The sequence below is a fragment of the Brienomyrus brachyistius genome, chromosome 7, assembly GCF_023856365.1.
Source record: "Brienomyrus brachyistius isolate T26 chromosome 7, BBRACH_0.4, whole genome shotgun sequence".
NCBI classification, from domain to species: Eukaryota; Metazoa; Chordata; class Actinopteri; order Osteoglossiformes; family Mormyridae; genus Brienomyrus; species Brienomyrus brachyistius.
The window spans coordinates 7,607,875-7,631,137 of NC_064539.1; the positions used below are offsets into that span (position 1 = coordinate 7,607,875).

Sequence of the window (23,263 nt, forward strand, 5' to 3'; positions counted from 1 at the left end):
ACTTACAAAAACGATGGAGAAGGATTTTTATTTATGTATCTTATTTGCTGCTGTCCCATCTGTCGTATTGCTAGTCGGGAGATTTTGGAGAGTCAGTCATGTGTGCGTCCTTAAATATTTGAGCGTTTGCATCTGTGTGTGTGAGAGAGAGAGAGAGAGAGTCCAGCATGTTCCAGTTAACCACACAACTGCCAAGAGAATGGTACCCGCTTGGAGTTAAGGCACAAGCATGATCTGCGTAGTTCCTCTCTGTGCGTCGGAAAGACGCGCAGCCCATTTTCGGCCCTTTTCAAAAACGCCGTGGAGGGCTCTGGGCCACGTTAATTGTACTAATGGCTGCAATTCGTTTACAGATTGTTCTGTGGACTTCAGACACATGGACGCTGATGACGGTAGCATTATGTTGACTGTACTAAAAAGACAGTATGTTGCACCATGTAGAAAAATCTACATGGGAAATATGGGAAATCTGGGGAGCTGATAAGAAAGGTAGCACAGTCAGGGATGGGGGTAGGCAGGACCCATCGTGGTGGGGGTGGGGGGGGGAGTTGCAGTCCAATGTGGGCTACAGGAGCACAAATTCAGTACCCAGTCAGGAATAGATGACGCTGCATGAAAACCAATGAGAAGAGGGTGGAAACCAAAGGCCAGCAAAAAGCATCCCAAAATGCACCTCTGCACAATGGGCCAATGGGTCCCGTGGGATGCTGAAGTAATGGAAACTTGCTCCAGCAGCTAGGCTAGGCTAAGCGCGGTATCACATTACGTAGCATAAAGAAGCGGTAACACACGGACACAGTCACGCTTCTGGTGACCCACCCCACAAATGCCTCCCCTCCCCAGCTCCTGGCCAGTCTTCATACTGGGAAATAGTTTTTATTTTTGACATTCATACTACTTAATAGCAAGGGTGAGATTTTCCTGGGTAGGAGACCAAACAGGGAAAGAGAGGTTAATGACTAAAACCTGAGTTGTAAAAAAATATTAAGACCCACCATGACGTAAAGATAAAAATAAATGTGTGTCATGTACACAGTATTTCTATAGATATGCTATATGCTCATGTTATGTATTTTTACATATATACACACATGTGTTTCTGTTGACATCTCCTTTGTTTGTAACATACAAAGAAAGAAGCAAAGTCCATATTAATGTACTTGTTTTGACACCTGAATTTTAAATGGCCTTTAAACCCCTGGCAGACGCGAACAAACAATATCTTATCTCCTCCCCAATCCCAGTCCCTTCGGCCGCATCTACAGTTCTTTCTGCCTCCAGCATGCACTCCCATCCTCCCCCCCTCAACCATCCTGTGTTGTGGGGGTATAGGAGCTGGCATTGAGTGCTTGAAATTGCTTACCGGGGTGGGGGGGGTGGAGAATTATGGGATCAAAATGTTCCTGGTCCACATCCACTCAGCACCCATCCCCCCCCCGCCCCCCACCACCACTGTCCACTTCTTCTTCAGTTTCTCACCTGTCCCTTCGAAGACACCCATCAGATCATCCACAAACCAGGCTGAAATAGTCTTAAGTTGTTTTTGTCTAAGAGGGCGGCGATGAGTCCAGGGGCAGGTGGGGAAGGGAGGGGCGGAGGCGGGTGAGGGGGGGTGGGTAGTTGGGGCGGGGTCACAAAAGGTCGTCGTAATCGAGGAGCTTGGAGTGCTGCCGAGTTTTCCACAGGCGGAAGAGACGGAAGTCGAAGTACATCTCGATCATCTCTTTGCCTGGGGTGAGGATTGAGAAGAAAAACAGGGATGCAGGTACAGACTGCTACGTCTCCCAGTCCCACTAGTGGAGGTAACCAGCACGACTTGGACTTCCAGGCATGGAGCGATTTGATCGTTTCCTCAACGAACGGAACAGATACGGCTTCTAACTGGAGGCTATGCTGGGTGTGTGAGAGTGCCGTTGTGTGTTTACGTGCACCTGCATGCTTGGGTGTGTACGAGCATTTTGTGAGCGTGCATGGATGCGTGTGCATGCCACAGGGTGTGTTCCATGCGCGTGCATACCCTGAGCAGACAGCTCCAGGGGAGACTCGAAGTCCACGGAGTACGGCCTCATCAGGTTCTTGAGCTTCTGGAAGAGCTGTAGGAAAACGATGAGGTTAACGTTGGTTGATTAATCACGCCGCGGCCCTGAACGACCCCGCCCTGCCCCCCCCAGTCTCAGTTTACAGGCTGGGGTGGTTCTCCCCATGATGATGACAGGCCCAGTGGATGGGCTGTAAATAAACGGCACGCTTCAGCAGAGCGGGCGGCTGCGATGGCGAGCAGGACGACGCCTTGTTGTCAGACCGTAGTGTGCCGACCGCCCATGTGAGCTGAAATGAACCTCTAATTTATGTGCCTTTTACCACCGTTAAATGATGCGGGACCTACATTCAGGTAGGCCTTTATATAACTGTCTCCCTTTTGCATATTTATCCTGTTGTCAGCTTGATGATTAAGGTCACCGTGCGTATAATTGTTCAGTTATGGCTCTTCATTTTCGCAACAATCACCCACAGCTCCTTGCAGGGCTGAGAAAAGGGCAGAATGACCGCACTCTACAGTGCTTTCCACATACTCTCACTTTGTAAGTGTGTCTTCTCTATGTATTTCATATTTTGGCTGTTAATCCTGGTTTACCAGAGTCTGGTAACTGGTTAAATTGGTTTAGTGAGGTTCTGGGATATTCTGTACAGCAGTTCCACTCATCAGTGGGACAGCCCGTGCCAGAGATTAGATGTTTTCTTCTAGCGTTTGACAGTTAATCGGGAAATGACTGATCCAACTGCAGTCACTGTGAGCTAGAATCTGCCCCAGAGACCCAGGCAGAAGGAGAGCAATGCAGCCAGGATTTTAAACAGTACGCAACAGCAACAGCTCTAAAGGAAGATGTGGTTACTAGACTCTTTGCAATAATAAATGAAGGGTATGCTCTCTTCCACAAACCTGTGCAATACCTTACCGAGTTAAATCTGTGCAATACTTAAACTTACAATGTGCAATAACCCGCTGTGTTATATATTATTTTTGTACATAAGAAAATTATTTTTTTTTATTGCTTTTAATATTCTATTATTTTTGCACTGCAAGGGACTGCACACATTTTCGTTATACTTTTGTATAATGACTATAAAGTTTCTGATTCTTTGTTCTGTCAGGGTGCTTGACAGCACCTACGGTACTATTTCGTTGGTCCTGGTAGTGCGTCAGGAGCTCCGTAGTCACTACCACCTTTGGTCATTACACAGAAAGGCAACCCTCCACAGGGATTAAGATCACAGCTTTACACTGAATCCTGTCTCACATGCAGAAGTCAGGTGCTGTAATTATCAGCTAGGGAAACGACTTAGATCCTGAGGCTTTTGTATGGCTGTTTGGGGCATTCAGGAGTCGGGGGGGGGGGAAATGTAGGAAATGTAGGAAACATCTAATTAATATAGTGGCGTCACAAAGTGGCAGATATCTCTTACAGAGCAGGGAGGTTAAAATGAATCGAGGAGAGAGAGCCTCAATTGGGGGGGGGGGACCACAGCACTAATAATGTTGCGCCAAGGTGTGGGTGGGGGGGCTGCATGACTGTGCACTGTTACGCTTGCAAAGACAGCACTCAGCTGAGCCGCAGGGCTTATGGGGAGACAGGCCCTATAAATAGCAGAATAACGAGGATGGGGAGGGAAGAGAGTCAGGATGGGGGGGGGGGGGGGGGGGGGTCAGTGCAGGACACAGGCCTCCATGCTCCCTAGTATGAGCAGGACAGTCCCTGCGAGTATTAATGTGTGTGTATACATGTATATGCGCTTATAAGAGTTGCCTGTTTGTGTCAGCTTGTGTGTGTTTGCTTAAACAATACTGTGCAATAATCCTAGAGAGTCAAAGAAGATGTTTAATGCTGTTTATCTGGGGCGTAGGTACATGTTTGCTCAGAAAAAAAAACAACAGTTTAACATTAGAACATATGCAAATTAAGAGTAACACAATAAAAACCTACAAGAATTTCTTCTTTGCTCCAGAAAGTTACTGATACCTTATTGGACGGCTGGATGAACACCGCTTCAGTTCCCAAACCTCTCCTCGGGGGCACCTCAGCCGTTCCAAGTATTTGTTCAATTCCACCACTGGATCATTTATTTGATTAATTAGTTAAAAATGTCAATGAGGTATTGATTAGCCATATGAGGTGTGCTAGTGGTCAGAAAATACATGGATGTATTGGATGGTTGCTATAAATACTAGGGGTGACTTTTCATTTGAACATCATTTTCTTTGACTGTCTAAGACTTCTGCACAGTACGGTATACAGGTTGTGCGTATGTCTATGCATGTCTGTGAATGTATCTGGACGATGTTCAGTCTGTTTGAACAGGGCAGAGATGGCAGCTGAAATGGGGACAAGTCCATGTGGTGGACCTGTATGCAGGACAAAATCCATCCATCCATTTTCTATACCTGCTTTTCCTGTGCAGGGTCCAGAGCCTGTCCCAGAAGCTATGGATGCAAGACAGGGAATAACCCAGGATGGGGTGCCAACCCATCTCAGGACAATTCAGAAAGTTTGGGGTCTATTTCTGGATTATACAATGGAATGGCACTGGGAATTAATTACATTGTTTGCTGTTATCATGAATGTATATGATTATAGGCTTAGTTATCACTCTGTCCTCACATGCTTGCAGTCACACATGGCAGGAACTGAGCAGAAGGTGAGAACCGTGCTACCTTCTCTCCGTTGGGGTTCCCCAGGACGTAGCATCCCATGATGTGGATGAGGTTGGGCTCGGGGTTCAGCTTGCTCATGAACCGGCTGAGTCTCTTCCAGAACCTGGTGAGTAAAGTCAGCCCCATTACTGTCGGCCACCTGCTCATCGCAAAAAGCAGTGATTCCCAATCCGGTCCTCGGGGACCCACAGCCGGTCCTGGTTTTTGCTCCCTCCCAGCTCCCTATCAGACAGTGCACGTTTTACCACGAAGACGTGGACTGTTTGTGGGTCCCAGGGATCAGGTTGGGAAACACTGCCATAAACCATCAACGTGCTCATGTGTCGGGATGAGAAAGCATGATGAACACCGTCCAGCGGCAACATCCCCCACTCCGACGCAATTTCATTAGCGCGTTTCTGGTGCTTTAATGGGCTGTAGAGACACGACTGGCGGTGCAATTCCACTCCTCATAATGCACCGATGACCCCGCCTGCCTCCATAACTGTGGATGGTAAACTGTGGCCCATGTCATCCTCCCCCTCGTTTCTGTAATGGTAGGCTCCGTCCCATCTCTCCAAAGTTATCCCCCCCCTCGTTTCTGTAATGGTAGGCTCCGTCCCATCTCTCCAAAGTTATCCTCCCCCTTGTTTCTGTAATGGTAGGCTCCGTCCCATCTCTCCAAAGTTATCCTCCCCCTTGTTTCTGTAATGGTAGGCTCCGTCCCATCTCTCCAAAGTTATCCTCCCCCTCGTTTCTGTAATGGTAGGCTCTGTCCCATCTCTCCAAAGTTATCCTCCCCTGTGTTTCAATAGATGGTAGGTTCTGCCCACCAGCTAGTTTAATTTGCAATTTCCATGCTGACTCCCTACTGCTCCTGACAGTGGTAAAAACATGGGTCCCGAAATAGGTCTCCGCATTCGAGAAAGCAGCGGCATTTACTCTCCCCACTCTGTAAATGAGCTGGGTTAATCACCCAGGGTTAAGGCAACAGCATAAGTACTAAGATATGTGACAATAGACATGAAGCTCAACCCTTAAACACAACAGGGGCACAAATTATTTAAATAATTTTGCAGCTGGACTGAAAACAGCTACAAATCCTGAGGAACCTAATCAGCAGAAAAAACTTAAACAGGCACATTTCCTGCCTTGATTCTGCCTTGATTTTTAATACATATTAATTCCTTAATGCATATATGTTTACGCTGACAATGCCCCCCTGCCCGCCCGCGCCCCCACAAACATCTACGCAACAGAAATCCCCAAACAAGCGAGCAGAGGACGACGACCGCAAAACATGGTAAAAACGCATCAAACAACATGCTATCTTGCCTCGGCGGGGAATCCAAATTATTTCCTCTAAGCAGGATGAAGGAGTGTGAGAGAGAGAGTTAGAGAGAGAGAGAGAGAGAGAGAGAGAGAGAGAGAATGGGTGGGAGTCACTCTGTTAGTCATCTGAGCGTATTTTTGGCAAGACTGTGTGCTCACGCCCTAAAGCAGACAGCTCTCCTTACCTATTATATATGTTTAGATCCCAAAATGCTCTTGCCCTAATAATCCATCACTGAGTCTCTCCTACGTACACAATCTGTCGCGGTTTTGCTAGATTTTTACAGCCACTGGCCCAAATCCCCGTATGCATTATTTATGCCTTAATGTCTGTCTGTAAAATCAAACGACGTTCAGACTGAATGCAGAGAAGACCTGTTCTCCCCCATAGTTGTGTCTGGTGTCTGAGGACTGGGCAGGAGGCAGCGGCTGGGGGGGGGTGGCTGGTGCTGGCTCACTCACTGGCTCATGTCCTCCTCCTTCTCCACCTTGGCGAAGGTAGCCACCTTGTTCTTCAGCAGGTACAGGTGTCCAGGGCCTCCCTGAGGGAGAGAGGAGCGTCAAGCCACACAGCAGCAAAGTACAGAGGTGGAGCACACAGGTGCACACACACACACTCGAACACACACACTCGCACACACACACACACACACTCGCACGTGTAGGGTATACCTATCCTTATGGGGCCCGCTCATTCACTTCTATGGGAAAAATGCTAATTACAACCTTAACCCCCACCCTGCCCTAACCATAACCATAAGTAACCAAGTAAAATACAAGAGTTTTTGCATTTTTAGTTTTTTCATAGCAGTCACTGATTTTTATAAAATAGAGACCAGGAAACCGGTCTCCATAAGGGAAAAAAAACTGATATTTATCACGTTATGGGGACATTGTGTCCCCATAAGGATAGGTATACCTGCTCACACACACACACACACACACACAGACACACCCACGCACACACACACTCACACAAACATTTGCATTCATATGTTCATGGGGACCATCCATTCACCTTAACCCCTAACAGCCCTAACCGTAATCATAAGTAACCAAACAAAATAGAACTTCTGGCATTTTTAGTTTTTTGATTGCAGTCACAGATATTTATAAAATTAAGTTTCCCTTTATGGGGACCGAAAAAATGGTCTCCACAACGTCAAAATAGCAAGTTTTTATCACATTGTGGGGACATTTGCTTCCCACAGTGTAATATGTACATGGCCACACACACACACACACACACACACACACACACACACACACACACACACACACACACACACACACACACACACACACACACACACACACACACACACACACACACACACACAACCCTCCAGCTGATGAACTGCTTCTCAGACAGACGGGTGTCACATAGCCCTGGATTCAGACCACATTTCCATTTCTTTTCATACATTTCACTCGTCCTTCACCAGTCCAAGTCCATGTGGAGGCCTAGGAAAATTTCAGCATCAGTCTCTCCCCTCCCCGGCAAACTTCACCACCCAGTTTCACTGCTGAGTCAGCGCCCCCCCCTCAGACAGTGGCGCCCTAGGCGGCCGCCTGTGTCGCCTGTAGGATTGAGCGGCTCTGTCCTTCAGCACTTCCGAGCACCTGACAGAAGAGAAGCATTCTCCAGATCTTGCAGCCCCTCCGGTAGGCCGTGAGCTTCTTATCGATCTCCTCTGCAGGGGCGGAAGGAAGGCATGGGGGGGTCCTCATTAAGCAAGTGACATGAGTCGTTTCCATCCCAGGACATGTACCCCTCGCCCCCCCAGCACATGGAGAGAAGCAGGAAGGCTTCGTGTTACCTACCCAGGATGTCGTCAAACGTGGCGTGTTCATGATCCTATGTGGCGAAGACAGAACGGGGAGGAAGGAACGTTAATATATAACATCAAGGACCTTCATTACCCCTGAGCAATGAACAAATACGAGCTGAGGCAGCAACGCCAAACAGTGATCCGTGTGGCCATCCTAGGGTAGTGCTGCTCAGTGTTCAGCGCCTAGAGAGGTGTGTTCCTATACCTGTACTTCCCAATATGGTAATTATGCATTTTTAGAGTTCCTTCCAGCAAACTGGGTGGAGTGGAGGCTCTGAGGCTAGGGATCTGTGCCAGCAACTGGAAGGTTGCTGGTTCAAATCCCGTGAATGCCCAGAGTAATTCTACTTCATTGGGCCCTTGAGCAAGGCCCTTAACCTGCCATTGCTTTATCCCAGGACGTATATATCTACATCCAGCCCTATAAGGAGGTCCTCCAACTTACAGGGATATTTGGGGGTTGGTGGCAGGATTGGCACTTCAGCCACTGGGGAAAAAACTCACACCGGTCTATTTGGACTGGTGTGATGCTGGGGTATCAGCCACCACATGGCAGCACTCGGGTTCTCATCCCTGAGGTTGGTTCTGCATTTAGTGACCATTGCACAAATGAAAGAGAGTAAATAGGACAACAAGCATTAATGCCTGAGAGTCTTACGTATAGGATGGGGATGATGGAGGGATCGTCCCGGCGTATGATTGTGGGCACATATTCGGCCTTGGGCACCTTGGAGGAGATCAGCTGAAAGAGAACCAGCAGTGGTGGCTTAATGGTTAGGGAAGCGCACTTGTAATTGAAAGATTGCTGGTTTGAATCCCTGACCAGCAAGGCACCATCTGCAGATCTGGTAGTCTGTGATTGCTCAAGAGTGTGTCTATGATGGGAAGGTCACAGGATCAGGCCCTTAAGCCCTAAGTGCTCCAGGGACTGGGTGACCCTGTACATAAGCGTATCTTGGCAACCTGAAAGGCCGCTCACCATTATTTTGGGAGGAATGAAGTCATCACCCTCACAGGCCACTCGCTCCAATTCACGCTCTTCGTCCCAATCCAGGTCATTGCAAACCCCTTCTTCCAGCATCCCACAGGGGGCCTGCAGTTCTCCACCTGCCAGATAGGGGGCAGTAGGGAGACAGATGGATGTTAGTCAGTGGGTCTAGAGAAATTGTGAAGGGAGGTATGGGGGAGAGGAAATGAGAGCATTTTTTTGTGTATTTTTGGTTCCCTCCTACTCAAAATTCACAAAAAAAAAACAACCTTATCACTGCTAGAGAAGCAGAAACACTGATGTACAGCAAATCCATTCAAAACAACTGGGACCCAGCCGAAGGACATACAGGGACAATTCTATAAAAATGAAGCATGTTGATGAGCAACGTGACCACACATCACCCCCCCCCCCCCCCCCCGCCCCAAACGCACACACACACATACACACACACAAGGAGAGACAGATACTCACAAAGATGGAGAAAGCATCAGGGGGTCAGGAGACAGAAGCAGGACCATGAAGGGACAGAGGTACTGAGCCAGAGGTACGAGGCTGGCGGACAGCGAGTCGGTGTGCGTGTTCTTCCACGGTGTGGCCGGAGACAGACACTGTGCTCTCACTGGACAGGGACGCATGCTCCTTTATGCACCACGTTTAACTTTCTGGCTGCTCTGGCGACGCAATGTACCATGTAGCTGCCAGTAGCTATTTGCGGGTCTGTCTGCAGTCGGACCCTCAGATGCGTTTTGATGTCTCACCTCCGACTGTGAGGCACTGTGTGTGAATGTGTGTTAGTGCGACTCCAGGTTGGTGTACAAACACATCTCTGATGGCATGTGAGCTGCAGGTCTGTAACGTGTGTGTGTGTGTGTGTGTGTGTGTGTGTGTGTGTGTGTGTGTGTGTGTGTGTGTGTGTGTGTGTGTGTGTGTGTGTGTGTGTGTGTGTGTGTGTGTGTGTGTGTGTGTGTGTGTGAGAGGACTCACTGTCTTTGGAGTCGTGTGGAGGGTCAGGCTTGACCGGGGTGGGGTCACTCCAGGAGCGGCTGAAACTCTTCGGTCTGCGATCAGCGAACGCTAGCGGGGTGGGGGGGGGTTAGATACCATCACACATACATTCCCTTCCGACCAACCGCATGTATACCCACACTCATCACACACAGCACATCTCACACCTTCTGCCATGATGGACATCTCTGCAGCTGCCTCCTGATCACCTTAAGACCTCCAGGGAAAAGAACCTGAGTCCACGTACCTGCAGTGACCTCCCGCCTGAACAGGGCTCCATGTGACACACACATGTACACACACTCAACACGCTCACTGGCACACGCACAGGTGGATTGGGCTGATGGTTCTGTGATGGGGGAGCGGGTGACCAAGAGCGGGTGACCCACTGACTCACTCTGCGCCTTCATCCTCCTGCTGCCCACCATCCGGAGGTGCTTCCGGAAGTTTCTGCGAAGTGCGGGTGCGGGGGGGGGGAGAGCACGAGGAGTAGACCGGGGGAAATGGGCAGAAAGTGGAAGAGGTTAGAAGAAGATATGAGAAAAGGCGGTGGAGGAGGAGGAGCAGGACAAGCAGAGAGGAGCCAGCAAATGAGGAGGGAGGAAGAGGAGGAGGTAGGAAGATGGACAGATGGAGGGGACCAAAGTCAGAGAGGTGAAACGTGAAGAAGGGAAAAAGACATGAATGATTAGCATCTGAAGGGACCTTCAAATATGAACTGATCAAATGAATCCTATTTCCAAGCCCATCGCGTTGTCGAAGAGTTTGAAGCTGTACAGTTACACAGCTGAGTGTCTCCTCAGGGCAGGGGTATAATGGAGACCTAGATCCGTGGTTACACTCCATTTAAACCCAGCTCTTAATTAACCTTGAGTACAACTCCCACATGGTAGTTCTAGATTGGAAGACAGACAGAAGCTGAATGCCTGCATCACTGGGTCTAACGGGGTCCAGACCCAAACTACACTAGAGATACCTGTACCAGTGCTATTCTTGAGTGATGGTTTGGGCTGCTGGTGTATGACAGGGAGCATCTGCAGATACACTAATGCCCCCTACTGGTCAGTGTAAAAAGACTAAGGAGGTTGCACTGCAGTTGTGACCAAAAGGCTGAAGGTTCGAGCCCTAGAGACCAACAGAATTAAAAAAAAATGACGGTAACTCAGCCATGTTTTTACTAATTTATAAACACATTCCTACTCGTAATGCCTTATAATTCATTCATAAAACATTATAAACATGGTTTTAACTATTTATAAAAAATGGCATTTAAACACATTTAAACATTGCCTTATGAAACTTATCTACTTAGAGATACCTTTATAATCCAGTACAAGGCCTTAATGCTTATACCGACCGTTATAATGCATTATGAAGGTATCTATAGTGCATTATAGATGAGAGCTTCATAAACTTTCCATTATGCATAATACACGTGGCTATAATGTGTTTTGCCTTTTGATAAATATTTATAGCCATGAATATAATGCTTTATGAATGATTAATTAATAATCATTCTGCATTGTTATTTGTTATAAATGTGTTTATAAATTACTGAAAACATGGCCTTAAGTAAAGTGTTACCAAAATTACCTATACATATTTGGGGGGTACTTCTGCCATATCAGCTGTAGCAATAAGCCATTTGACAAATGAATGTCAATCATTTATACTAAGGGGTCCCATTCGTGGATTTTCTCATTAATCCAAGCCTGTACACCTCATCCAGCCAACATGTGGTTACAGCTTCTACCACTCAACAACCCTCCCCCCCCCCCCCCCACCTCTTTCTCCTGTAAGACCTTGGCACCTGGCAAGAGGGAGATAAGTCACTACATCAAAGACACATTTTGGGGACGAAACGGAGAAGCCTCATGCTAGACGTCTGTGGAAACCAGGAGTGAGTCTCTGAGCTCCACCAGGATGACAACATCTAACCAAGTCAGAGTTAAACATGTAGCTATTCCTACTATTTCACAGCAGATCAGGTACAAGCTCATTTCTGGGCTACCAATGTCCTGCAGCCATCACACAAGTACAAACATTCATAAGAAGTCAAAAGACCTCAATCCATGCCGATCCCCACTCCTCGTGCCAAATTGTGATCGGGCACCTAGACCAATGTTGCAGAAGGTATTAGAACCTAATGGTACCTTGTGTGACCTATATCAGTTTGTTTAATAGCGTCTGGGAGCACATAGCGCCCCGTGGCATCTGTAGTATTACAGCGTCTGTGAGTACATAGCATCTGCCAGCGTAAATCAGATGGTGACTGCACACAATGGCATCCCCAACTGAGAGCGCATGGGCCCGCCTAGTATCTGTGCACCCACATAATCTGTGTCGGTATAGAATTTCTGAGCACACAGCATTTAATATTATATGTATAATATGTAGCTTGCAGGAGCATTGAATCTGTGTTTATACAGCGTCCCCATGCCCTATATCTGTGTTTATATAGCATGTGTGCCTTGTATCTGTATTTATATAACATCCCTGTGCCTTGTATCTGTATTTATATAACATCCCTGTGCCTTGTATCTGTATTTATATAACATCCCTGTGCTTTGTATCTGTATTTATATAACATCCCTGTGCTTTGTATCTGTATTTATATAACATCCCTGTGCCTTGTGTCTGTGTTTATTTAACATCCCTGTGCCTTGTATCTGTGTTTATATACAGTAACATCCCTGTGCCTTGTATCTGTGTTTATATACAGTAACATCCCTGTGCCTTGTATCTGTGTTTATATACAGTAACATCCCTGTGCCTTGTATCTGTGTTTATATACAGTAACATCCCTGTGCCTTGTATCTGTATTTATATAACATCCCTTTGGCTTGTATCTGTGTTTATTTAACATCCCTGTGCCTTGTATCTGTATTTACAGTATATAACATCCCTATGCCTTGTATCTGTGTTTATATAACATCCCTGTGCCTTGTATCTGTGTTTATATAACATCCCTGTGCCTTGTATCTCTGTTTATATAACATCCCTGTGCCTTGTATCTGTATTTATATAACATCCCTGTGCCTTGTATCTGTATTTATATAACATCCCTGTGCCTTGTATCTGTATTTATATAACATCCCTGTGTTTTGTATCTGTGTTTATATAACATCCCTGTGCCTTGTATCTGTGTTTATATACAGTAACATCCCTGTGCCTTGTATCTGTGTTTATATACAGTAACATCCCTGTGCCTTGTATCTGTGTTTATATACTGTAACATCCCTGTGCCTTGTATCTGTATTTATATAACATCCCTTTGGCTTGTATCTGTGTTTATTTAACATCCCTGTGCCTTGTATCTGTATTTACAGTATATAACATCCCTGTGCCTTGTATCTCTGTTTATATAACATCCCTGTGCCTTGTATCTCTGTTTATATAACATCCCTGTGCCTTGTATCTGTATTTATATAACATCCCTGTGCCTTGTATCTGTATTTATATAACATCCCTGCGTTTTGTATCTGTATTTATATAACATCCCTGCGCCTTGTATCTGTATTTATATAACATCCCTGCGCCTTGTATCTGTGTTTATATAACATCCCTGTGCCTTGTATCTGTGTTTATATAACATCCCTGTGCCTTGTATCTGTGTTTATATAACATCTCTGTGCCTTGTATCTGTGTTTATATACAGTAACATCCCTGTGCCTTGTATCTGTGTTTATATACAGTAACATCCCTGGGCCTTGTATCTGTGTTTATATACTGTAACATCCCTGTGCCTTGTATCTGTATTTATATAACATCCCTTTGGCTTGTATCTGTGTTTATTTAACATCCCTGTGCCTTGTATCTCTGTTTAACATCCCTGTGCCTTGTATCTCTGTTTAACATCCCTGTGCCTTGTATCTGTGTTTATATAACATCCCTGTGCCTTGTATCTGTATTTATATAACATCCCTGTGCCTTGTATCTGTATTTATATAACATCCCTGTACCTTGTATCTGTGTTTATATACTGTAACATCCCTGTGCCTTGTATCTGTATTTATTTAACATCCCTGTGCCTTGTATCTGTATTTATTTAACATCCCTGTGCCTTGTATCTGTATTTATATAACATCCCTGTGCCTTGTATCTGTATTTATATAACATCCCTGTGCCTTGTATCTGTATTTATATAACATCCCTGTCCCTTGTGTCTGTGTTTATTTAACATCCCTGTGCCTTGTATCTGTGTTTATATACAGTAACATCCCTGTGCCTTGTATCTGTGTTTATATACAGTAACATCCCTGTGCCTTGTATCTGTATTTATTTAACATCTGTGTCTTGTATCTGTATTTATGTAACATCTCTGTGTCTTGTATCTGTATTTATTTATCTCTGTGTCTTGTATCTGTATTTATATAACATTTGCGTGCCTTGTATCTGTGTTTATATAGCATCTGTGTGTCTTATATCTGTGTTTACATGGCCTTGTATCTGTGTTTATACAGCACATGTACTCTGTATCTATGTTTATATACCACATGTTCCTTGTATCCATGTTTATATAGCACAGGTGTGCACTGAATCTGTGATTATATAGCACGAGGGTGACCTGTATCTGTGTTTACGTAGAATCTTTGAGCATCTGTTACCCAGAATAACCCCAATCTCCTTCACTTTCGGGGATAATCCCACCAGCATCCTACTGGCGAACCTCCCTGAACCAGAGCCGTCATCACCAGCCCCTCAGACTCTCCCTCACCTGTTCTGTCAGATCTTTTCCCACAGTGCTATGCTCTCTGCTGGCAAAAGCAGGTCATGTTCTCTCATGGCACATCAACTGCAGAACAAACGCACAGAGCGGGCAGACGTGGCTGGATGGAGACCCTTGCATTCCATAACCACGGCAACGTTACGGGTACGGAGATGAGGTGCCAGCGCTGCGTGGGCGGGAAGGGAAGGTGAGGAAAAGAGGGATGTAAGCAAATGAGTGCTGGAGAGGGTACCCTTCGCCTACTGAAGATGGAAAACGGCTTTTAACTGTGGCACGGAGGCTCTGGCTGTGCCAAAGGCCAGCCGTTCAACTCTCACACCCCTAGAGGGTGCCATCGTCTCCATCTTCCCCATGACCCAATGTCATACATTCCAGCCATCGCCACGCCATCCATCTAAAGTGCCACGGATGGGGGTGGGCCAAAACAGGACCCGGGAGGAGGGTGGCATCATATGGTCTGGGGTTGCATGTCCGCACCTGTGAGCAATCAGCGGAGCGATAAATGAGACTAACATACCCCACAGGTGCCGCTTTCCATTGGGTGCAAGGCATTCCTGGCCACACACATGACTCACGCCGGAATATTCAATTATCACGGCGGTCTCGATGTGCCCCCCACCCCACCCACCAGGCACTGCATGAGACGTCACACATCAGCTGCATCTTGCTTATAAGTCCTTTTTAACCCCCTTGTCACAGAAGCACTCAATATATACTACATTTACTATATCTTCTTATTAATTTAATAAATCATTATAATTCTTATTAATCTTCCACTGTGATTAATCCTGCCTATCCTAGCTCTCCTGATGATGCTACACTTATTCAGCCAATCACAGCAGACGCTGCTGAGAAAACGCTTAAGTATGCCCCATTGGTCACATGACCTACGTCCACGGTGGCCCTTGTTGTAGGTTTGCTGCTCTGCAGGCTGCATCACTTCTGTCACCATGGTTACATAAGATGCAGGCAGGCTGAATTTCCCACTGGGAACAATGTAATGGGCCTATTGGTGGCCACCAGCCACCGTCACCATTTCCCTAGGTACCCCACTTCGCTGACAATCCTATAGGATGTGGGTCACGACGTGTCACAGTCCCCCCTATGTCACCCCAAGCAGCTCTGAGTCACATGACAACAGACACTCTCCTGCATATAGAGCTCAGGAGTCGTGTCACAAGTGATTAAACTGAACGCACAAGCAGGTCATGGTCATGTGATACCAGAGTGATCGGAATGAGGAGGATGGAACAAGCCGGTAATATGGATGCAAGCTGGCAAACGGCAAAGGACAGCGGCAGCCCTGTGTCAGGTGCCACACTCAGACCACCAGGTGGCGTAGTAAGAGAACTTTGAATTCACTGTGCCAGAAAACTGGGAAAGGAAGGACATAGTCTTGAATCCAGCATCCAGAACACTGAACATCCAGTTACAGTAACAACAATATCAAATGAATAATTATATAATGCTACAGGACCAGTGGTGTCTATGCGCCTAATACACTTCAGGACCAAACTTGCTATTAGGTTATTGTCCTTTTCGATGCCACCCTGCCCAGTAGCTTCCATCTGATTGCATCACCTGCATTGTTTGCTCATACATAAACTCCATTTCGATTCCAAATATTCAACACCTTTATGGGCGCATGCAATTTTAATGAGAATTCCAGACGAAATCATTACAGGTGGTCTGGGAGGCGATGGGAACAGACTCCCGGGGGGGGGGGGCCTGCAACCCAGCAGGGCTGAGGAGACAGCAAAACCGAGCTTATTCTACAGGACATTAGACGGATAAGCAAACATTTATAACTAGGAAGAGGATAAGGATGGATTAACTGGTTTTTGTCTGCCCTTGGTCTTAGAGGGAAGTATCAGGGGAGGAGCTAAACCAGAGAACTGTGACAATCCCCCCCCCACACACACACATATACACACACACACCTAAAATCCGGCCCTCCTTTGTCATCAGAGTATTCAAATTAATTGGCATCTGAACAAGTGGCTCTTCCAGAGGATGGTGCAGTGGGTCACGGTGCCCGTCACAGCTTAATTAGAGAGCTGTCAGCCAGCATGGAGATAAGGGGAGGGGCGGGGATGCGGGTTAACGTCTCAAGGGCGGATGCTGTCTGCAGTCTGTCCAGACGCACAAGGGGACAGACGTTCAGCCTATGGGGACCCAGGAGTGCCACCCCTGCTAGGGACACTGAGTGGACCGAGACACGGGAGCAACAGGACAGCTGAGACACGGTACCTCTGGATGATGGCCGCCGACTCCAGCTCCCGTTTCCGCCGTTTTCGCTCGGCAAGACCTCGGAAAGCCCTGCCGGGACGGCACAGCGTTAAGGGGGACACGCAGTCCATGGGGGGAGGGGAGCGGGCTAGCAGGGGACTGATCGGGGCCTCAGAAACCAGGCTGGGGTTAGTATGGGGGGGGGAGGGGTGGGCAGCTGGCACAATATGAGCTGAGGGAGGGTTTGTTTTGGGGGGGGCGGGCAGGTGGACACAGGTGGACGGGACTCGCTTGGTCTGGAGTCACTTGGTTCTACAGCACAGGTTGGACCATCACGAACACACGCACTCACACACACACACAAAGACACATGCAAGGTAAGAGCACACCGAATAACGTCTCCATGCTTGCTGAGTATGTATTCCTCTCCGGCTGCACACGTGCATCTCTTGTGACCATGGTTACCATACTTCCTGGAAACATATTTGCCCACTCTGCCTCCAGAGGCTGTGTCACTATTGCCATTAGTATCACTACCCGTCTCCTCAGAATTGGTGCTGCAGATATAGATCGTTTCTGCGATCTGATACGATTATTAGTTTGCGCGGAACATTAGCTGAGGCAGTGGGGGAGCCCTGCTGAGTCCTCCCGTCTTCCCCCTGCTGGTTAATTTAATGATACCCAAATACAGGCAGAACTGGGCTAAGCGACTGACTCATAAAAATTAAAAACTAATAAACGGAACACCGAATGCGGCTGCTGTGATAAATACTGATCATATCTGTTACACACACATAGTCTCCCTGGGCTCCTTAAAGGGAAATTCTTCCAATGGAAAAAGGAAAGTCATCAAAATCGATTTTTCCCTGATCGAGTCTGTCCACCCAGCAGGAAATCATGAAAAGCTCAAAATTAAGTTCACGAATGAAGAACGCGACGCAAGACCAAGCATTCTTGGCTCAGCAAACATAAGCAATGAGGTGGAAAGTTCAGGTCCAGAAAGTAAAACTCCGAATCAAGATTTTGTTTTAAACAACCGAGTACCCTGTGACTTTATACTTGGTGGAAACAAAATCTTGGTCTGAATTTTTACGTTCTGGACATGAACTAGTCACCTCTTGTGAGCATTGAGATAAATTAATTGAATGCCTGAGCATTTCCCCTTTAAGATAGCAAATGCTGTCTACAGGATGCTAAAATAAGAGATTCCCCATTGACTTGTTGCTGAATCACTTTCATCGAAAGCAAATTGCATAGCTCAGGGGTGGGCAACCCAGATTTTGGAGTGCTGCTATCCAGCAGGTTTTCCATCCTACCTGGTCTCTGATGAGCCACACCTCAGGCAGATAGGACATCTCATCAGGTAGGACAGAAAACCTGCTGGATATCAGCACTCGAGCATCAGAGTTGCCTAGCATAGCTGAAAACTGCTGTGTTTGAGTACCACCCATTTTATCCAAGGTATTTGAACCTACAACCTTCTGGTCAACAACCCTTGTCACATTACAAAGATCATTGCCCCCACACTACATTCCTCAAAGCCTGATGTAAATTAGTACACTGGAAAAAACTGGGGGGGGGGACCCTGTAGCAGACAGGACCCCTGCAGGAAGAATGGACCTTGTCACTGGAGTCTATATGGCATCAAACTGGGGGAACAATGTTTAAAATCCTTTATTGCTCCCCAGTTCTCTTGAAACACACCTGTATTCAAAAGAAACTTCCCATAGAGCTTCAAACTTTCCATCTGGGACTAAGGGTTATAGGGGAAGGGAGGAGGGTTATAGAGAAGGGGTATAGGGGAAAAGCTATACACTACATCTTACAGGGTGAATATGGATGACCCCCCCCCACATAGAAACATCAAAGATGGGGGGTACTCACGATATCCTGTGTCATCGCAGCAGAGCAGTGGAGGGGGAGAGATAAGAACCGGGAATCAGCCAGCATAAAGAACCTGTTCACTTGTTGCGACTCATAAGGAGGTGTGGCGCGAGGTAGCGCGGAACATTTGGGGCTTTTTGTCTTCGTCTTTTTAATTCGTACCCCATAGACGAGGCGAGGATGAGGAGGAGGATGTGATGGCAGGAAAAAAGCGAGAGGTTACTTCGACAGACAGAGAGAAAGGAGGAGGAGGGAGATGGCAGGGGCAGGCGTGATCCGACCATGCGAACACGCGGCTCCGGGAAACACCACGCAGCCAGACACAGAGACACGACGGGATGGATGCAGACAGCGCACGACAGATGGCGTGCTGATTACCGGCACCGAGACTATGCATGCTGGCGTGTTTGGTGGAGAGATGGGAACGCGTAGTCTGGCGGGGATAATGGGTGACAGTCACTGTCTCTAAGTGCCCACTGCCACCCCACAGAATCCCGGCCGCCCTGACGCACGTAATCCCGGGGCAGACGGGTCTGCACTCACGCCTGCATGGTGGTGGTGGCCGTCTGGAAGCTGAACATGTTCTCCTTCGGGAACCAGTTGCTGACGCCATCCTCTGCTGGAGGAGGGGGGAGAACAGAGTAGTAGTCAGGGGGGTGGGGGGTACACAAACTGGTGACCAGGCAAGATGGGGGAATCCATTGACTTCACTAGGGGCAGCGGGTGGCAGTGTAGGCGGGTGGCACAGACACATGAAATGGATACGGAAAGGCTGCAGCGATGACTAACGACCTGATCACCACCCCCTGGCCTTACTTCCTCCCTCCCACTTTGTGCCCCCCTCGCCTCTCTCCACCCCGGCCACCCGGTCCATGCCTCCCGTTCCCTCTAGTCTCCGGTGTTGCTTGCCTGCTTCCCGGGAAGAGCCCTCCAGGTCCAGGGAGCGCTGGCTTTGAGAGGAGGCCCCACTGCAGGCCTCGCAGCCCAGAGTACAGTCCTCTGGGGGGCCGCCTTTCCCCTCACCCCAGCTACGGATGTTGTGGGCACTGACAGAGCTCTGCAGGGGCTGGCCCGGCTGGTGCCCATGGTGATGGTGGTGGTGGTGCCCACCACCACCGCCCTGGTGGTGGCCAGTGGTACTCCCTTGCTGGTTGCCATGGTGACGGTGGTGTTGAGAGGGCGGTGACGCCTGTAAGGTAGAGGCCGGCCCCAGCTGAGGTTGCTGCCGGGCCCCTTTGAGCACCTCCAACTCCAGGCTCTCTTTGCTGCCCCGGGGCCCCAACATGCCCCCCTCCCCTGTTATGGTGTAGACACAGGCCGGCTGCTGGGCACACTCTGCACACTTCTGCTGCTCCTCCTTGGCCGAGAAGCAAGGCTCCAGTGAGAGGCGGCGTTTGGAGGGAGGCACTGGCAGGGGCAAGCTGGGCTGGGACTTGCTCAGGCCAGGTGTGGTAGACGGGGGCCCCAGGCGTGGCTGGAGGATGTTGTTGTTGTTGTGGGGACAGCTGGTGTCCGTCGAGTCAGAGTCCTGGCCGGTGAAGGCGTCGGACAGCAGGTGATCTGCAAGGGAAAGAGGCCGTCCATCTTGTGAGGTCAATGGGCCCACGCGTGCCAACAAAGCTCTTCAGGGAATGAGAATGGCAGCGGAACGTGACGAGATGGAGCAACATAGGAGAGACAAAGAGAGTGATACAAGAGTGAGAACGACAGCATGTGCCTGCCTGGGTGGGCAGGGGGAGGGGGGGTGGACAGATGCAGGCAGTGGGTAGAGGGTGCAGGAGGGTGATCTGACCTGATCCGCTGCTGGTTTCAGGGTGAGTCTGAGACAGGTATTCTCCAAAGGCTCGAGCTGCTCTGCAAAGAGAACAATACAGAATCTCACTGCACCACTGGATCAGTGTGCCATTCATTTACATATACCATTCCACTGCACCACTTCAATAGTATGCAGTTATGTTACAGGGGTAGGTACTGTACCACTGCTTCATTGCATTTATATTGCATGTGTTACCACTACCTCACTGCATCTTTATATATCACTGCACAACTGGATCAATGTGCCATAAAATTACATATACCATACCACTGCATCACGGAAACAGTGTGCAATTATACCATATGCACTGTACTACTAAATCATTGTATATTTCTATTCCTACAGTTACAGCGCCATCTTCCACATATGTACCTTCCACCTTCCACTGGACTATTGTTTCATTATACCACATTCTCACTGTCCAGTGAAAACTGCGAATGTCCACCTTTTGACGATTGTGACATTTTACTATAGAAGGAATAGGCCTGCACCCATTCTCCTCTGTCTACTGATAGCATTTGACATTTAACTGACCAATGAAAAGATTTTTATGAAGTCATCTATTTAGTATTTATTTTTGGACTAGTTAACATTTGTGTTCATTGTGGTCATTTGTATGGATTGCTTTATGTTGCTAATTTTAACTTTACATTGATAGCTAGACAGCTAGCTAACTAACAGCATTGTTACTTCTGAATATATAGTGAGATTAGTTCATATCTTGCTGACACTGACATGTTTGCCTCACTGACAACAATCACCTTAAGTCCCTTTAAAACATTAAACCATTCACTGATGCCTGTATACACTGGTTTTTTATTTGTGATGCTAAGGATTTTTCATTATGTAATTGTAGGTTTATTTTGTAAAGAGGTTTAAGAAAAAAAAAACTTTTTCATGGCACTGAAACAATGGATTTTTGAAGATGCGCATATTTCAGTGGACAGAAACATTACCATATTATTATTTCACTATATATAACTGCACCACTGGATCTGTGTTCCATTATATTCCATAAACTGTCCACTGCATCATTCTATCGCTGTATATACCTGCACCACTGAATCAATGTTCCATTTTACTTCATATACTGTAGCACTGCATCACTGTATTTCATTGCATGCAGTGTTACAGTATTATACATAATATAAAGTTACTAGCCATGCAGTGATATAACTGAATTAATGGTTCCGTGTTCCACTATATTCCATATATTATACCACTTCATTATTGTTATATGCATCACTGCTCTGCTGGTGGTAACACTATATAATTATTATCAATATTAGTATCATCGTGTTATTATTACATATAATACTATAACGCAGCAGCTTAGCCTCTGTGTATCAGTGTTTTCTCTGAACTGCTGTACAGCTGACACACCCTGTCAATGTGTCATTGTATCACTGTCACTATCAACTCATTTCATCATATCATTCCTGCTTTCCAGTGCCATAGTACGAACTTATCACCGTGATAAATGTCACTGCGCCCCTTGACAACCTGTACACTGTCACCATACCATAGTGCAGACACTGTTCCAGCTTGTACTGACAGTATAAATACACCTGCTGAGTACTGTATCCCCACCAGCTGCAGTACACAACTCTGTTGAGGGCCAAACAGTGCGACTCTGACGTGTAAGGTTTCACTGGAGCAGAGAGGCCGCTGTCGATATTTACAGTAATTAACGATTTCCCTTCCCTTAAACCAGTGGTTAACCTTTTTTGCACCGTGACCCAATCTTTACCATGCCAGCGCGACCCTGTATGAAGTATAGAATTAGAATTTAGTGATCAATTGTCTTTGCTGACACACCACAGCACACAGTGCACAACAACGACATGCGTTCTCTGCATTTAACCCAAATGTGACAATGTAACATAGCAGGGGGCAGCTAATTCAGCGCCCGGGGAGGGGGCTATGATCAAGCACACAGTGCACTCTGTGATTTACGCCGATCAGTGCCAATCGCACAAATCTGATTGGATGTGCCAGTGAATTTTAAATGAAGCTTCTATGGTTTTCCTTCTTGGACTGATGTTCACTAGTTTTGCACTAAGCATTCGCAGACCCAAGACCTGTTTATATAGGTTAATTCTTGGATTAGGGCTGGGAAATCTGATCGTGGATCAGCATAAGACCTTGCTGGTTATAAAATGCATGCATTTCCAAATCTTCCTCAGAACTTCCCACAACCCAAATTTGGGTCATGAGCCATGGGTTGAGTATTGCAGCCTTAAACAACTAGAAAAGGTGCTGACCAGCCTTACACACCAGGCTAAAACTCCGGGAAGGGAAATCTGTGGCACCTTTGACTCAGTCAGCCCCTAGGACTCACTGACTAATTAAAGTCATCATCTGGACAGAAGGTAACAGCCTCTGCAAAGCCTTCACACCTCCCACCTCTGGCTTTCCATTTGGGACGAGCTTCCGCCCCTGATTTGGAACTATTCTGCAATAACCAGCTATTAGCTATAAACTGGGAAGAGAGGATCCAGCCAATTGATCCCAAACTCCTTATTCACTTATTCCTGCAGCTTCCTACAAAACGGAAAGTGAAATGAAATAAAACTATTAGCTTCATAAACAACTGAGTGAAGCGATAATCTATGAGACCCACAGACAGACTGCACAACGACCAGAATTCAACCTTGCAGGGAAATGGTTGGTACAGAGATTCCTTTTTTTGTTTTTTTTTTTACCCATGAGCAGCCTACAGACAATGTGTTTCTTCCAGGAGGTGTGGAAGAGA

The 23,263-nt window shown here is 47.1% G+C and overlaps 1 protein-coding gene across 1 annotated transcript in view; it reads right to left on the reverse strand.

The window, feature by feature from the left end:
- Positions 1-522: 522 nt before the first annotated feature.
- Positions 523-23,263, reverse strand: part of nsmfa (NMDA receptor synaptonuclear signaling and neuronal migration factor a) — a 29,945-nt gene continuing 7,204 nt past the window's right edge. Inside the window, exons 2-15 of the mRNA XM_049020899.1 lie at positions 20,485-20,546; positions 19,602-20,252; positions 19,236-19,311; positions 18,693-18,698; positions 10,248-10,300; positions 9,830-9,919; positions 8,834-8,961; positions 8,513-8,596; positions 7,847-7,880; positions 7,646-7,716; positions 6,485-6,564; positions 4,712-4,814; positions 2,018-2,093; positions 523-1,729 (exon numbers count right to left, since the gene is read on the reverse strand). Coding sequence (XP_048876856.1) covers positions 1,632-1,729; positions 2,018-2,093; positions 4,712-4,814; positions 6,485-6,564; positions 7,646-7,716; positions 7,847-7,880; positions 8,513-8,596; positions 8,834-8,961; positions 9,830-9,919; positions 10,248-10,300; positions 18,693-18,698; positions 19,236-19,311; positions 19,602-20,252; positions 20,485-20,546 — 1,612 coding nt within the window. The 3' untranslated portion in view covers positions 523-1,631. The remainder of the gene's footprint in view (positions 1,730-2,017; positions 2,094-4,711; positions 4,815-6,484; positions 6,565-7,645; positions 7,717-7,846; positions 7,881-8,512; positions 8,597-8,833; positions 8,962-9,829; positions 9,920-10,247; positions 10,301-18,692; positions 18,699-19,235; positions 19,312-19,601; positions 20,253-20,484; positions 20,547-23,263) is intronic.